This window comes from Vicugna pacos, chromosome 5 (genome assembly GCF_048564905.1).
Source record: "Vicugna pacos chromosome 5, VicPac4, whole genome shotgun sequence".
Classification (NCBI taxonomy): Eukaryota; Metazoa; Chordata; class Mammalia; order Artiodactyla; family Camelidae; genus Vicugna; species Vicugna pacos.
Window position 1 is genome coordinate 9,397,397 of NC_132991.1, and position 17,687 is coordinate 9,415,083.

At 48.9% G+C, this 17,687-nt stretch overlaps 1 protein-coding gene and 1 pseudogene across 1 annotated transcript in view; both read left to right on the forward strand.

Moving 5' to 3' along the window:
* The window catches only part of SCTR (secretin receptor), a 70,014-nt gene that overhangs the window by 16,323 nt on the left and 36,004 nt on the right, over positions 1-17,687 (forward strand). Inside the window, exon 2 of the mRNA XM_072960837.1 lies at positions 1,370-1,490. Coding sequence (XP_072816938.1) covers positions 1,370-1,490 — 121 coding nt within the window. The remainder of the gene's footprint in view (positions 1-1,369; positions 1,491-17,687) is intronic.
* On the forward strand, positions 12,580-16,196 carry LOC107034443 (beclin-1-like; annotated as a pseudogene).

Below are 17,687 nucleotides of genomic sequence, written 5' to 3' on the forward strand. Positions count from 1 at the left end.
CTTTTATCTTTTTCTTTCTGTTTAGAGAGGTTTTTAAAGCCATTCTTTTAAAGTAAGCCTGCTGGCAACAATTTCTTTTAGTTTTTCTTATCTGAGAAAGTTTTTATTTCCCCTTCATTTCTGGAGGATATTTTACTGGCTATAGGATTCTGGGTTAACAGTTTTTTTCTTTTGGCAACACTTTCTTCTGGCCTTCCTGGTTTCTGATGGAAAATCAGTTTCCATTCTAATTGTTGTTCCCCTTACAGGTAAGGGATTGTTTTCCTTGGCTGCTTTCCAGACTGTTTTCATTGTTGTTAGTTTTCAAAAATTTGTGATGATGTATCTTAGGTGTGGATTTCTTTAGATGTATCCTCTTTGGGATTTTTTTCAGAATCTTGGATTTATATGCATATGTTTCTTTTCAAATTTGGGAAGTTTTCACCTCCACTCTCTTTCTTTTCTCCTTCTGAAACTCATATGAGTTTCTGATGAATTTCCATCTATGAAACATGAGTGTAGGGTTTAGGAGGGTATAAAACCTGGTCCTTGATCTCTTGGAAGACTGGTTTTTGAAACTGGGAGCCCTGAGGGTACAACCTTGGTCGCATCCCCTGACCACCATAGAGCTCAGTATCCTTTTCTGTTTCTTTTTAAAAGATTATTTTGAGAATTGAGTAAGTCATTATATGTGAAAGAGCTCTGTAATATTACCATTCCATACTCTGTAGAAAGTAAAGTAGGAGTTCAACTTATTGATCTGGTCAGGTGTTCATTCATTCATTCATTCACATATTTATCAAGTCTCAGGCACAAATGAAAGAATGGAGCCATGCTCTGGAAACTTACTCTATGAAGAGCTAGGAAGCCAGGACTGTGTGCCAATCCTTCCTCCACCCTCCTGTCCAACTCCTCCCTGCAGTCACTGTTCAGCACTCTACTACTGGGTTGGATATATGCTCTCTTCTGCGGAAGAGGGAGATAGTGACTTGCAGATTTCAAGGAAGTTTTCTGAACCAAGCTAAGCTTTCAAAACCTGTGAAACAAACACAGCTGGAGTGAAATAAATGAATTCCTACAGACCAACAGTAATGTACCCAGAAAGCAAATTACATATTGGACTTGGGAGTCTTAATAAACTTAAGAGCAAGATTGGCAGTGGGGACAAGCTACAGATTGGGTGTCATGGCTGTCTCAGCTGTGTTCTGAATTCTCTCCTAGAAGTGACTGCCTGCACCTTGCTCTGCACCAAGAACTCCTTGTGGGCAGGGCCTTTGGCCTCCTCATTTTGAGTCTCCATTGTCTAGCTCCATTCTTGTCACAGAAAGTCCTAATGTGGTAAGAATCAGCTTAGTGGCAATGATGAACATTCTTGGTTTTGGACTTGCAGGTTGGAGCCCTCCCTCGACTGTGTGATGTGCTACAGGTGCTGCAAGAGGAACGGGATCAGTGCCTTCAGGAACTCTCCAAAGAGAGGACAAGAGACCTGGGCATGGAGCATCCCACCCCAGGTACGTGACCCACCTTAGTCCACTCTTGGATGTGGATCATGTCTAGTTTCACTGGGTCAGGGGAATCTTGTCCTCTGGGCCAAGGTGGGGATGTAGGGCCTGGAGCAGCGATATTCATTCAGAGAATAAGCTGAGGGGAAGGGTCTGGAGTGATCCTGTTGATCAGTCTACACACACCCCAAAAACCAGATCACTACTCTTTCTCTGAGTTTGTGGTTGCAGCCAGTGTTTTTGAACCATTAACTTCTGCATGATGACTTCACCAAGGTAAGAGTTTTGATGAGAATTACTTATCAAGGCAGCGTACCTCCCACCCATTCTCTCACGTCCACTGATAGTTTGATGAGTGAGGTAATCAGAAGGCAGGGTCAGAAACAGTTGGGATCCAAGGCTGGCTGACATTCACCAGCTGTGTGAATATGGACAAATTATTTAACCTTCTGAGTTTCCTGATCTATAAAATGGAGGCGATGATATCTACATCAGAATTTAATGATATATGAGATAAAGTATGTTAAATACTGGTGTTTGTTTAATATTCTTTATTTAAATATTAATTATTATTACTAGCCTAGACTTTAAATATTATGAATTTGATATTTATGTTAACTTTATTTCTCTTCCTTTCCTTTACTTATTTTCTTTGCTTTCTCTCATCTAAGGGCAGGGAGGGATGTGGCATTAAGAAAAGAATCTGAGGGGAGGGTATAGCTCAGTAGTAGAGTGCACGCCTAGCATGCACAAGGTCCTGGGTTTGATCCCCAGGACCTCTGTTAATCAATCAATCGATCAATCGATCAATCTAATCAGGAAGTGTGAGATCCCCAACTTTGTTGTTTTTCAAGATGGCTTTGGCTGTCTATTCCCATGTCCTTTGATATTCTGAAAATAATACTAAATAAATACTAAATAAATAAATGTTAAATAAAATACTTCTGTCACTGGAATTTTGACACAGAATTACATTAAATCAGTAGATTGCTCTGGGTAGTATAGATATCTTAAAAATATTAAGTCACCCAATCTACGAACACAGGATGTCTTTCCATTTATTTGTGTCTTCTTTAATTTCTTTCAGCAACATTTGGTAGTTTTCAGTGTGCAAGTCTTTCTTCTTGTTGGTTAGGTTTATTACCAAGAATTTTGTTCTTTTTAATACTATTATAAATGGATTTGTTTCTTAATTTCATTTTCAGGTTGTTCCTCTTTAGCATATAGGAATGCAACTAATTTTTGTGTGTTGCTTTTATATCTACCCTGTAACATTGCTGAGTCCATTTGATGAATCATTAAGCATTTCCTGCATATAAGATTACATTGCCTGCAAACAGAGATAATTTTGCCTCTTTCCCTCCAGTTTGATACCTTTTATTTACTTATTTTTCTTGCCTGTCTTACGAATACAGGTGGCAAAAGTGGGCATTCTTGTCTTGTTCCTGATCTTACAGGAAAAGCTTTCAGCTTCATCATTGAGTATGATGTTCACTGTGGCCTTTTCATGTATGGCCTTTATTATGTTGAGATAACTTCTTTCTATTTCTAGTTAAAATGTTTTTTATTATGAAAGGGTGTTGAATCTTATAAAATACTTCTTCTGCATCAATTGAGATGATCATGTGATTTTTGTCTTTCATTTTGTTAACATGATGTATTACATTGAGCAATTTTCATATGTTGAAACGTCCTTGCATTGCAGGACTAGATCCCGCTTGGTCATGGTGTATAATTCTTTTAATGTGCTTCTCAATTCAGTTTGCTAGTATTTTGTTGAGAATTTTTACATCAGTGTTCACCAGGGATATTGGTCTGTAGTTTTCTTGAAGTGTCTTTGTGTGGCTTTGGTATCAAGGTAAGGCTGGCCTCATAGAATGATTTTTAAAATATGTCCTCTCTTACAGTTTTTTGGAAGCATTTGAGGAGGCTTGGTGTTAATTCTTCATAATGTTTGGTAGAATACATCAGTGATGCTATCTGGGCTTTTCCTTGTTGGGAGATTTTTTTATTACAGACTCAATCTCCTTACTAGTTAGAGATGTGCTCCAATTTTTTATTTATTCATGTTTCTGTCCTGGGAGGTGTTGTGTGTTTCTAGGAATGTATCTAGGTTATCTAGCTTATTGGTGTACAGACCATACATATCCTTTTGCAATACTCTTCTCTCCAAGTCACGGCTTGTGTTCTTGAAATCCTTGAGCTGTTGTATGTCCGGGTTCTCCATGTCCTTCAGGGCCAGGTCAGCGACTCCCTCCTCTGCCCCCAGCAATCCCCCTGCCCCCTGACCATGCAGCAACAGCAGTCCCAGAACTCAGCCGCCGCCCAAGCTGCTGTGTCCGCTGTGCCGCTGCCTCCAACATCCTCCCACCTGTCTCTGCCGAAGCCCTCTCGTCCTCTCTCTTCCAGTCCTGCTTCAGCAGCTCCGGTGGAGATAACTGCCTGACTGGTGGTGGCAATGGCCACAGAAGATGTTGTGGCTGAAAGGTGGAGGCAGCCCCATCTCTGTTATGTGAATTTTGCCTCAATTTTTAAAAAGAAAAAAAGAAAGAAGAAGAGGAGAAGAGGGGAAGAGGGGAAGGGAAAGGGCCTGGCTTTTTTTTTTTTTTTTTTTTGCTAGGGGGAGGTAATTAGGTTTATTTATTTATTTAATTTATTATTATTTTTTTAATGGAGGTACTGGGGATTGAACCCAAGACCTCATGCATGCTCTACCACTGAGCTGTACCCCCTACTCCCCTCCCCTCCCCCCCCTCCCCTCCCCTCCCCCCCACCTCCCCTCAGAGGCTTTTAAATTAGACTATGTGATCTTGAACATGTATTCAATGTCTCTGGGCCTCTGTTTCCACATCTATTTTATGGGGTTAGTATGAAATTAAAAGCATTCATTCAAAAAAAATCTAGTGCTTACTGTTATGAGTGAGAACGGGGAGAACAAAGGACACAATGGTGACAAAAAAGGAAGTTAGACGCCTGTCTTATCACTTAGGAATGTGTTTTTGCCCAGGCAGCAGAAGCTCCAGCTGCATCAAAGAGGGGTTGGTTTTTCATCCATTGTGAGAAGTGCAGGACTGGTGCAAAGTTTCCAGGCGTGAGCAGATCCTTCTGTCTTTCTGCTCAGTGTGCGGCATTCGCCTACGGGTCATAAGGTGACTGCTGCACTTCCAGGAGGAGGGGAGAGTCATGGGTATGGGGGGAGGTGGGTGGAGATGAAGATCGTGAGTTCTGTTTCAGACACACGGAATGGGGACCTCAGAAGAGGGTCGGGGTCGGGAACTCTTCCTTCCAGTGGCAGCTGAGGCTGAGGTTGTGCGAGGAGAGGTGAAGGGGAGAGGAAGAGGAGCATGCCTAGGGGCTGGCCTCGCCATCCCGGCACTTACTGTCAGGAGCAGCCAGGGGCAGGAGGGAGATCGGTGCCATGGGCGACAGAGGCCAAGCTGTTCAGATGCTGCAGTGTCCTTCAGCCAGTTCACCCATCCTCTGCAGGATGACATATCTCTTCCATACTTGGAGCCTCTCCTTCCTCTCTCCTAGCCATGGAAGATGCCTCGGGGCAGCCAGACCATGTGGTCTTAAGACTCACAGGGGGCGCACCACTGAGCCAGAGCCTCCTGCCTTCCTGGGGCCTCCTGCCACCCCAGAGACTGGCTGACAAGGCCAGGTGTGGGTGCAGCTGCCTGCATGTCCCTAAGGTGAACAGGGACCTGAAACTCCAATGACGGGCACGGGACTTTCATTCAGACCTGGGAGATAAAGCCTAGAGTGGCTAGCCTCTGGGAGAGATGATGGTGAACTTCAGTTTGTATGGAGAAGTAAGGGAGAGTTATTTTAAAAATTAGTGTCTGGGAGGGTATAACTCAGGAGTAGAGCACAAGCTTAGCATGCATGAGGTCCTGTGTTCAATCCCCAGTACCTCCATTACAAATAATAATAATAATAATTAGTGTCTGAAGTGTTTAAAATGTTCCATTGGTCTCCAGTGATTCTAGGATGTGGTTCAGCACCTGATGTGGCCCTTGTCCACTCATCAACCTCAAACATGTCCACTGAGCTCAATCAAATTGCTTACAATTTCCTGAATGTCAGTTTCTCTCATGCCTCCGGGCCTTCCCACATGCTGATCCATCTGCTACAACACTGTTCCTTCTTCTTCGCTCTGCCAACCACCCACCTTTTTAGACTCCTCCAGGAGTGATTTCCTGAATGCCTGCAGCTCTGCTGGCTTAGCTGGCCATCCTGACTCCTGCAGGACCCTCCATTTCTCTCCCTGTTGCCACCTCTGCCCTGCATCGTAGAGATGTGTTTGCTGGACTGTGTGACTTTCCTCTTCTTTCCCAATGCACCGCAAAGGGCCTGCAAGACCGAGCACTTGGTGTGTGTTTGTTGACTCACTTACTGAGTCGATGAGTGAGTGCAGATACTTGACTGAGAGCAGGGGGAGAGGAGAAAATGAAAGGGTAGGACTTGAAGGAGAGAGGGAGATGAGGCGGAGACTTTGAGGCAGCCAAGGCCCCCAAAGAGGACGTGGATGACCCCTAGCGTTCCCAACTTGTCACAAACTAGCTGAGGTGAGCGGTGTAGCCATGTCACTCATGGAGGGATGCTGTCCAGAGCCTGACCTGGGGGCCCAAGTCACCCTACAGATGCCGATCTCACAGTGCAGTACGAGGGAGGTTGCGAGTGTGCCCAGAGCAGGTGGACTGATCTGGAGCATACCTGGCCATCTATTGTCCCTGAAGATGCCCATGTGGTCCTAATTGTGCATCCAGGGCTGAGAAAGCCCATTAGGGACTCCTGCCCTGGTTCCCTGGTTCCTTTAGCTCCCTGGGGAGACGCAGGGAAGGCCCCAACTGCACCCCTCTCTTCTGGATCTCACTCTTCTTGTCTGAGATAAGGCTGTGCCTCATCTGCAACATTTGAGACTGTGTATGGCCCAGCCGTGTGCGGCAGGTGGGTGAAGGATGGCCAGGCTGGCCCCACCCGGGCACAAAGACTCAGGCCATTTGGATTTGTTTTGCATTTTGGCCTTCTGCAGTTTTCATTAGGAAAAGTGATCTGTTGCTTTGAAAATCTGTTTTAAAAGCCTCCGAGCCAGAGGACGTCCGAGGGCTTGGCCTTCTGGTAGAGTCTTCAGGTCTGTTTTGCTGAGAGGTTGAGAAATCTGAGCCAGGAGACCCCTCACGGAGTTTGGAATGGATGTGGTGGCCTTGGGGGAAAATTCCCTCAAAGAATGAGACAGGAGTTGGAAACAGGAAAGGCTAGAGCCATTGGGTAGGCTCAGCTCCTTGTGTCCCCATCAGAACCAGGCAGGTGGAGGGGCTGCATCTGAGTCACCTGGATTCGGGTCTTACTCTCCACTGAGGACCACAGCTCCTGAAGTTTCTGGGCCCCCGGGGCCTACAGGGCCACCCTCCCAAGCAAGGATCTGTCTGGTGCCTGAGGTGGGGAGGGGCTGGTAGACTCTCTGCTGGGGACACAGGATTAATGGTTAAGCTGCCCGGTCTTCTCTGGGGAGGAAGTTAATGTTTGAACGCCAGAAGAGCCACAGGAAACGCCACTCACCGAGCTGTCACCGTGCCTGGCACACTTATCACAAATAAAAAATTAACTCTTCAGCTGTTCCGGGTTAGGTGGCCAAGGCCTTCCCAGCATTTTGTGGGAATATTTCAGGGTCACCCTAAGAGCTTCATGGCTCGCTCCGCTGGGCTATTTATTGCTCTGTTTACAGAAGATGATACCCCCTCAGAGCCGGCTAGTGGAAGGGCTTTGGCTCTCCCTAGGGAAGGCTGTTCCAAAGAGAGGGGGATGGTAGGAAAGGTGTGAGCTTAGCAGCTGGACGGACCTGGGCAGCTGTGTGGCTCTGTCACTTAGGCGCTGAGTGGCCTTGAGCAAGACCCTGATCTTCTCTGGCCTTTGTGCCCTTGCTTCAAAATGGGGACATGCCATCCCCTTTTTCCTTTTGTCTCTGCCAGCTGGTTGCCTCTCCCAAAGAACATGAGCAGAAGGGGATGGGCTGTCCTCTTTGCTGGGGATGGGGGAAACTTTTTAAATTGAGATGAAATTCACACAATATTAACCATTGTAAAGGGCACAATTCAATGGCACTTGGTGCCTTCACAAGGCAGTGCAGCCACCTCCTCTGTGTAGTTCCAAAACGTTTTCATCACCCCAGAGTAAAACCTGTACCCATTAAGACATCACTCCTCCTCCTCGCCTCCCGCCCTCCCCTGCCTCTGGCAACCGCGAGTCTGTCTCTATGCATTTGCTGATTGTGGATTTTTCCTCTAAATGGAATCACTATACGTGACCTTTGTCTCTGCCTCCCTCCACTAATGCTTCCAAGGTTCATCCACATTGTGACACGTGTCAGTATTTCTTTGTGCTTGTTATTAATGCAGTTTCTCTAACAAACACTCCTAGGTCCTTTTTAGGAGTCTCCTTCCTTTGGCTGCCAAATGCCCTGGGACATCCCTCATCCCACCCAGAGCTCACCTCTTCCCATCCTTTCCTTGGTATGACTTATCTGGGCTCATTCTTCAGAAACAAGTAACTGCATGTGGCATTTTAGACTTTTTTCTTTTTAAGTTCTTAAAACAATCTGTGCAATAAGTACCATTATTATCCCCATTTCACAGATGAGAAAATTGAGGCTGTGAGAGGTGCAGGATCACCCAGAGCTGAAACAAGACTCTCAGCCCAAATCTTTTGTTTCTCAATCCTGAACATTGTCTAGTTTGCAGTTCAGACTGAGCTGTGAGTGACTGATAGCCTCACCCTCCCAAGAAAAGATTTGCATTTGAAAAGAAAAAGAAAGAGACTGTGAATGGCACTGAATCTCTAATCAGTGTGAGAGGTGGCAGGAAATGAAGAGCTTTCAGCTGGATAGGAAGAGTTCTTGGATGGATGAGGATTCTGTGGGGCGGGGTGCAGTTTGTACAGTCGTTGGGAAGGGAGAGGCTCAGCATACAGTGCTCCCAGAGGTGGAGAAACCAGCTTGTCCCAGGGAAGCAAGTTCAAAGCCTCAGTGTCAAAGTATCCTTCATCTCATCTCATGAAACCTCCACTCAACATCTGAAGCATCTCCCAGCCTCTTAATTCCGTGACCCTCTCTGCTTGAATACTTTCAGTGGTGGGGAACTCACTACTCCCCAGGACAGTTCAAACCATGGAATGGCTTGTGCTTCTTGGTTTAAAGAGTAACATCCCCAGACTCTTTAGCTGTTCTCCCTGTGCTGTGCTTTTTAATGCCTTTGCCACCCTGGGCCTTCAGTTCCTCTAACCCCTTCCTGACCACTTCTGTGTGGTCCAGCTGTCACAAGGAGGGCAATACCGTTCTTGACCTAAATACTCGAGGTCAGGTCAGTAGCAAAACCAAAGAGACCTCACCAGCTTGCCCCTGGGATGGGCTAGGGATGGGGCAGACGGTGGGCTGAGAAGGGCAAAGGGGGACAGGATGAAGCTAGGAGATGGGAGATGTGCAGGAGCTCCTCCTGAACCACCACCATGGGCCCTTGGGGAGGCAAAAGGGTGAATGGAGGGGACAGGGCCATGGAGGTGCCACGGAGATGGGTATCACAGCTCCAGGCAGGAGGAAAGAACCCTGACAAAAGCAGAAGCTGGAAGAGGACACATGGGGGCAGGACAAGGAGGCGGTTGGATTCCCTGGTGACCTCCATGGGAAAGGTACAGTGAGCATCGCGGGGCGTGGAAGGGGCGGAGACGGACAGAGGACCTACGGCCCAATCCAGCATGGTCCTGGGGTACCTGCCTGATTCTGGCCCCGTGTCGCAGCAGCCTGACACATGGCTCCCAAAATAGCTCCGGGTTATCGTCAGGCCAGCTGAGCTCGTTTATAAATAAACCAAGGACTGGAGGACGGACGCGCCCCCCTGGGTGAACGTGCAGACTTGCAGTTCGCTGGGGCTGGCTATCCGCCTGGCACCCACCGGGCTGAGTGGGGGATTGGGAGGTTTCCAAGGCACTGCCTGCCCTCTCGGATCACCTCTCCCCTTATTCCAGCCCCCTCCCCACTGCCAGACCTGCCTCTGGGGACGCTTCCTTATTTAGGGGAGAGGGGGTGCTACCCTCTGCTCTGGGCCTGGTGCCAAAGACTCGCACCTATAAAGGGGACCCATCTTTGCCCATAAACTCCAGTGGACAAAAACAGTGCTTCCTCTATTCTCTATAATTGAATTCTGACTCCATTTTCCTGGGATGGCAGACACCTAAGCCTTGGTATTTTCTGGATCTTTCCCAAAACTTGCCCAGGTGTCAGAGAATCAGCTGGCCCCATGGTGTCTGGGGGCCCATCTGGTCTTGAGCTTTGCCCTACAGGGTGGCGGCTGACAGACCTCTGTTTGGGGCCACATGTCCCCTTCTGTGCTTCCCTGGAAGGCCTGGGCTCTGCATGGCTGTCGGTCCTGCTCATCTAGATGTGTCCCCATAGCCATTTCTCCTGTGGGCCACCCTACCCTCCAGGGCAAATGGGTAGCAGGGCACTCGTGCCTCTTTCTGGAAACTTCTATGTCCCTGCTCATCGCATTGCTCCCTGTTCTCCCCAGTCTGGCAGAAGTCTTGCTCCTTTCCTGTTTTCTCCCAAGCATTTTGATTACACCAGAATTCCTCTTCATTCCCCCGGAGATCTTTGGAAACCCAAGTCAGGAAGACTGTGCATTCTGCCCTCCTTGGAGACTGTGAACCAGTCATCTGAGGAGGAAGGACAGAAAAAAGGAGAAAAAATACCAGCAGGAAAAAAAAAACAAGAATTAATTGATCAGAAGGTATTCTACTGCACACACAAATCATTTAATTCTCGCCAAAATCCTGGGGTATATGGTTATGCCCATTTTATAGACGAGGAAACTGAGGCTTATAGAGGTAAGTGGCCTGTCCCAAGCTCACTCTATCTCCACTACACCGCCCCTTCCACCCAGTATCCCATGCTGTCCTCTGGGGCCATGGGTACTAGGCAGGAAGCCGCTGCTCCCCTAGGTGGCATTTGTGGTTCGATAGTGTCTTTTCTTTTTAATTTTGGGGTTTCTTTTTTGGGGGAAGGTAGTTTTTTTTTTTAATTTTTAAGGAAATACTGGAGATGGAACTCAGTACCTCATGCATGCTAAGCACATACTGTACCACTAAGCTGTACCCTGCCCTCTGATGGTATCTTTTCTTGTCTCCCTACTTAAACTTCCCCGGCCTTCCATCTTATCTCCCCTCCAGCCAGACAGTCAGTGTCGACAGCGACCATCAGAGGAGATGGAGGGGTGGGGGGTAAGCCCTGGACCCTGCTTGCCCACGCAGCAGCTAATTTATGTTCATTTTGGCTCTGCCTTTCCAGAGGCAGTCAGCCCTCCCTGGTGTTGACAAAGCTCCCCCATCCCTTATTTCATTGGTTTCATTGGGTGTCCCTCATCCCCAACTCCAGCAGAGAGCTTTGCTGCTCTGGATCTAAAATTTCCAGGGAAGGGTATAGCTCAGTGGTAGAGTGTGTGCTCAGCATGCATGAGGTCCCTGGGTTCAATCCCCAGTACCGCCACTTAAATAAATAAACAAACAAACAAACAAATAAATAAATAAATAAATAAATAAAAAATTACCAGGACCTCACAGTGACCCAAGTTCTGTGCTTTGTCCCTTCCGCGCCAGAGGACTGGGGGGAGCCCAGGCCAGGACACCCTCCCTCCCTCCCTCCACCTGTGCAGATGTCCCCCAACTCAGAGCAGGAGGCTGGTGGGGACTGGGGTCTGCAGCCCTCCGCTCACACCCTGGAGCAGCACAAACGGGGTCTCTGCAAGCAACTAGGAGGTCACACAGACCCCCTGCTCCCCCATCTGTCGTCCCTCCACCCCAGCTGCAGCCATGCACCGTCTGTTTGTTGGTTCCCTTAGTAGTTTTTCCTTTAAATCAATTGACTTTTCTTTCATCCCGCTGCTCATTAGGTCTTAGACTTATTCATAATACATAACTGCAGCTTTGTCATCTTTGACCAACCTCTCTGCCTTTGCCCCCAACCCCAGCCCCTGGTAACATTCTACTCCCTGCTTCTGTGAGTTTGTTGTTTTGGATTCCCTGCACACGACTGAGATGACACACTGTTTGTCTTTCTGTGTCTGGCTTATTTCACTTAGCACAATGTCCTCTGAGTTCATCCACATTGTCACACGTGGCAGGATTTCCCTTTTTTTTTTAAGGCTGAATAATATTTCAATGTAATTTTCTTAATCTACTCCTCCTTCGATGGACACTTAGGTTGCTCCCATAGTTTGGCTACTGTAAACAATGCTGCAGCGAACATGGGAGTGCAGAAAGCTCTTGAGATGGTGGTTTCATTTCCTCAGGTACACACCCGGATGTGGAATTGCTGGATCATGTGGTAGTTCTATTTTAATTGTTTGAGGAGCCTCCGTGCTGTTCTCCATAGTGGCTGCACCAATTTTTATTTCCACCAACAGTACATGAGAGGTCCCTTTTCTTGGACTGACCTTTTTTTTAAAACTGAGCCTCATCCTAAACAATGGTAGCTATAAAATCACAGGTGTGATATGCTCCTTTTAACACGTATGAAATTCTCTTTTTCAAAATGTGTAACTATTAAAATGAAAAGTGTTCGGTTAATACCATTGAATCACTTTGCTGTGCACCTGAAACTAACGCAACATTGTAAATCAGCTATCCTTCAATGTTTTTTAAAAAAGTGTTCAGTCATGTCCCAGCTAAAGGGCCGGAGCACCTGAGAGTTGCTCCTTGTGTGCTGGGACCCTAGGTCTGTTCCAGCACCATCCATGACCCAACAGCGAGGCTGAGGCTGGGAGACAACATGGCTGGGTCACGGTGCTCAGGACACGAGCTGTGCTGTGTGGAGTTAGCATCCAGGTCTGCTGCCAGCAAGGGTTAACCTGGCAGTGGGATCGCAGCTCCCCTAGTCCTGCTCTGTCACCTACCCTGTCACTTGGCCTCTTGGGGTGTGGATTCCTCATCTCTGCTGTGGGGCAGGGACCCTACTCATCCCCTACGGGCGTACAGTGACTGATGTGTGTCCAGCACAGGACTGGACGGCCGCTTCCCAGCCTGTTCTCCCTACAGGGCTGATAGGAGGGGCATGGGTGTAAACCAGCTGGTAGGGGGACCCTACTTCCCTCCTACTGTCACCCCTCACCACCAGCACTCCTGCCCCACCAGCACTCCCAGCGCCAGGCCAGTGTCCCCATGGGCCTGGCCTTACACGACTCAGGTCAGGAAGCCTGCCAGACGCCCTGGCACCCCGCCCATCTGTCTGGCCAGCCGGACATGGGTCATCCGGCCTCGTGGACTGGGGCCGTGGGCCAGTGCCCTGGCTGACCTGGCCGGTCTCAGCCCTGAGTCCATTTCTCCCAAAGTGAGGGAAGAGGCTCCTGCAGTTTTCCGCAGCTGGGAGGTGCCTCCACTGCTCCCCATGCAGGAGGTGCGCCCGAGCCAGCAGGGTGGCTGCCCTGTAAACCAGGCTTCTGCAGGAGGACGGCACGCGGACTTGGCCGCACCCTCCAGCCTCCAGATGCTGGGGTAACTCAGAGTGAGAGGTACCGTGCCCATCAGAGTCACCCTGGGGCCTGGTGAGCCATGTCCTCAGTGGGAGTCTGGAGACCAGTGCCCAGACAGTGGCAGAACCCTGCCTGGGTGCCCCCAGGAGAGTCCAGGACAGAGAGAAGGTCCAGCCCCTACTCTTTCAGGGAGCACTGCGAGAGTTGGGATGAAGGTTCGGGAACATCCTATGAGTCACATTCCTGAAAGGAAACAGACACTGGGTCTTTGGTCCGGTGGATGCTTTCACTGTCCTCGTGGGAGCTCCATCCAAGCCCTGCCCTGTGTGCCTGTGGTCTGTCTCCTCCCTTGTCCAGGGCCACAGCCTTCCCGTTACTCCCCGGGCTGCGCCGCCTTCAGAGCCCCCAGCCGGGCATCCTGATCTCAGGCCTGGCCGCCTCCAGCCCCCCCCCACTTCCTCTCTTCCCTGCTCACTCTGGGGGCTGGTTCTGCTGCCAGGGGAGAGCCAGCTCACCTGCCTTCAGCTTCCCCACTCTGCAGTTCAGCTCCCAGACCCTCAGGCTCAGCCCCAACCCAAGCCTGCCTGTCTCTCCAGCTCCCCTGGCCTGGAGACAGCCAGGTGGGTGGAGCCCATGAGGTAGCACCAAGGAGCATGGCCAGACAGTCGCCTCCCAGCCCCTCCGTTTCCTGGCTGTGTGACTCCAGGAACCCCTACTCTATCGCTTCATTCATCTGTAAAACAAGGACCGAGCCAGGTGCCTTGGAGCGCTGCTGTGGATTAAATGCGCTCACGTGTGTGAAGCACAGAGCCACTCCCACTAGCACCAGACCAGAGCTGGTGGGCAGAGGACTGGAAGGCTGGTATCTTCACATGGGATTTGGAAGTCAAGTGGGCATCACGGCGAAAGCCCGTTTACAAGGGATGCATAGTGGGGAACAGAACAGAGGCCAGAGGCTCAGGCCTTCATCCATTCCTTAGATGCTTGTTGAGCACCTGCGCTGCGTGGGCCCTTGCAGACGCAGGCCTCCAGCAGTGGGGAACAGACAGGTTCCTGCTCTCACCTGCTCTCCGCCCCAGATTGGGGAGCCATCTGCACCCAGACACCAGGAGGAGCCACCGACCAGCAGTGACCTCCCCTGGCCTCAGGAGTCTGCCTGTCTCACCATCATCTCCGATTTGAGCAGATCTGAGCCCAGAAATGGGGGCCTCCACTGTGGGGAGGGGGAAGGTGCAGCTTGGAGATTCTCAAAGTCTAATGACCACATTCAGCAGCCTCTCTAGGGAGTTCTTAACACGCAGATTCCTGGGTCTCAGAATGACTGGTGATTCTGATGTTCACGGCAGGATCAGAACCTCTGAAGTGAGACAGATCGCTGGGGAGATTTCACGTGTCAAGAAGGATATTGATGCTTTGAGCCTGGCTGTATTCACGCCTGAAAAAAGACTTGCTCTTTACAAAAGCTGGGAATTTGCCATCTGGGTCATCCAAGGACCCCCTTCAAACCATACCCATCTGCCAGTCCCTGGAGTTAAAAATTGCCCTGCAGTTCAAAGGCTCCTGCCTGGCCCACCACGATGCCAGGATGAAACAGGAAGGGGCTTGGGGAGAATGAGTTTCGGGGAGGACAGCCGGGAGGGAGCTGCCATTCCTCTGCGCCCACTGAGGGCCAGGCTTTTCATGTGGGGGTTGATCTCTTCCTCTTAACAACCTCAGGAAGAAGGCATCTGTTTCCCCCGGAATCGCTGAGGAGCCAGGGCAGGGGAGCTAGCGTGTGGTGAGGTAGGGTGGGAACCCAGATCTGTGGACTTAAAAGTCCAGGCTCTTGAAATCCTCTGCTGGTGGATGAGGAAGTAGCTGTAGGCTGGGAGATGGCAGTTATAGAGGCCCCACTCCCGGGTAGACACGAGGCCACAGTGCCCCCGCGGTAGACCGGACCAGGATGGCGGGCTCCGGGTCCTGAGGGATGAGGGCTCTAAGACAAACAGCACCACCATGCAGGTGAGGTTCCTGTGTCCGCTTTGCAGCCAGTCCCTAAAACTGGACACGAGCTTCAAGATCCTGGACCGTGTCGCCATCCAGGAGCTCACAGCTCCGTTACTTGCCACAGCCCAGGTGAAGCCAGGAGAAACCCGGGAGGAAGAGGCTAACTCAGGAGAGGAGCCGTTTATTGAAACCCACCAGGATGGCGTCTCTCGCAGATTCATCCCCCCAGCTAGTCCATCCAGGCCAAGCTTTTTGCCCCCATGGAAGACCAGCATGGCCTTCCCTTGGGAGAGGGGACGATGTCTACAGCAAGTGCCAACAGCTTCACTCTGATCAGGGAGGCATCTGATGGCAGTACCATGGAGAACCTGAGCCAAAGACCGAAGGTCACTGGGGAACTTTTTGACATCATGTCAGGCCAGACAGATGCGGATCACCTACTGTGTGAGGAATGCTGGACACTCAGGTCAACGTCACTGAAAATGTGTGTCAGAACTGCTAACACGTTTGGAGATCTTAGAGCAAATGAATGAAGGTGACAGACACAGCTCTAGGTGGAGCTGAAGGAGCTGGAGTAGAAGAGGAGAGCCGGAAGATCCAAGAGCTGGAAGATGTGGGAAAGAACCATAAGATAGTGGCAGAAAATCTCGAGAAGGTCCAGGCTGAGGCTGAGAGACTGGATCAGGAGGAAGCTCAGTATCAAAGGGAACGCAGTGAATTTAAACGGCGACAGCTGAAACTGGGTGATGATCTGAAGGGTGTAGAAGCCCAGATACGTTATGCTCAGATGCAGCTGGACAAGCTGAAGAAAACCAGCGTCTTTAACGCGACCTTCCACATTTGGCACAGCGGACAGTTTGGCAGAGTCAGTGACTTCAGACTGGGACGCCTGACCAGTGTTCCTGTGGAATGGAATGAGATTAATGCTGCTTGGGGCCAGACAGTGTTGCTGCTCCAGGCCCTGGCCGATCAGATGGGCCTGAAATTTCAGAGTGTCAGCTTGTTCCCTTTGCAAACCATTCACATCTGGAGACAAATCCAAGGGGCTGCCATTGTTCTGTTCTGGGGGGATGTGGTTCTTCTGGGACAGCAAGTTTGCCCATGCAGTGGTGGCTTTCCTGGACTGTGTGTAGCAGTCCAAAGAAGATGTTGAGAAAGGCGAGACGTGTTTTTGTCTTCCTCACAGGATGGATGTGGAGAAAGGCAAGACTGAAGGCACAGGAGGCAGCAGCATCTCCTAATCCATCAAAACCCAGTTTAACTCTGAGGAACAGTGGACAGAAGTTCTCAAGTTCATGCTGATGGAAGTGAAGTGAGGTCTGGCTTGAGTATCCTCATGGTTTTATAACAAATGACTGGCTTTCTCTTGTCCTTAGGAAGTTGTTTGCCTTAAAGGATTTAAAGTTTGTTTTGTTTGCAAAAAAAAAAGTTTTAAATTAAATTTGAGTACCTTTAAACAGCACATGTTTACAATACCAAAAAAGAAAAAATCCACAAAATCTACTTTATTTTAAAATATATGACAGTTTCCAGAGCTATAATGTGCCATATATAGTGACCAGGCTTTGTCATACTTTTGACTCTTAACCCAATACCTTCCTTTCCCTCTGTCCCCTCAAAACAACTAATTTAGGGGGGAGGATATAGCTCAAGTAGTAGAGGACGTGCTTAGTATGCATGGGATCCTGGGTTCAATCCCAGGTACCTTCACTAAAACACACACACACACACACACACACATACATATAAAATAAATAAATTACCTCCCCCCAAATAAATAAATAAATAAAAATTGGACATGTTAAAAAAAATAAGCTTAAAAAAATAACTAATTTATGTTTCCTTTTTTTTTAAATTGAGTTGAATTGAGATTGATGTGTTTTCACTGGATTTTATCTCTCAACTACCTGCACCTACGATATGAAACAGAAACTTTTGTCTCCACTGAGATGGAGATATGTGAGAAGCAGTTGGATAACGTGAGAAAATGACATATAAGCTTTGGTCACTGTGTGATGCTGATACAGGAAAAATGAATGTGGGGTGAGAGGAAGGCTGCATCCCAGGTCTCAGCTGAGTCCTTGGGATGTGCCCCGCCAAGTGTGAGTCCTTGGCTTCACGCAGAAAAGAATTCAAGAGCAAACCGCCATGGAGCGATGGTAGATTTATTTAGAGAGATGCACCCTCCGTAGACTGAGCGCGGTCTGTTTCCGAAGGGGAGAGAGAGCAGTTGTTAGTGCTTATGGGCTCGGTAACTTCATATGCTAACAAGTGGGAGGACCATTCCAACTACCCTGAGGAAGGGGCTGGGGTTCCCAGGAACTGGGCCTCTGCCCACTCTTTGATCTTTTATGGTCAGCCTCAAAGCTGTCATGGCGCCTATGGGAGTGTCATTTACCATGTTAATATATTACAATGAGCGTATGAAGCTCAAGGTCTACTAGAAGTCAAATCTTCCACCATTTTGAGCCTCAAGGGCTCCTGGAAGTTGAATCTTCCACCGTTTTGGTGTTAATCGCTGTATCCTTCCTTGAATGGCTGTGCCCTGCCCACTTCCCTCCTGTCTCATAGGTAACTGATAGCAGTGCAAATACAAAAAAAAAAAAAATGATAGAAAAGAGGACAGAAATCACTTGCATTGCTATCAATCATCTATAATTTAGAGTTGCAAATTGGCTCAAAGACAATAGAAGGCCTGCAGAAT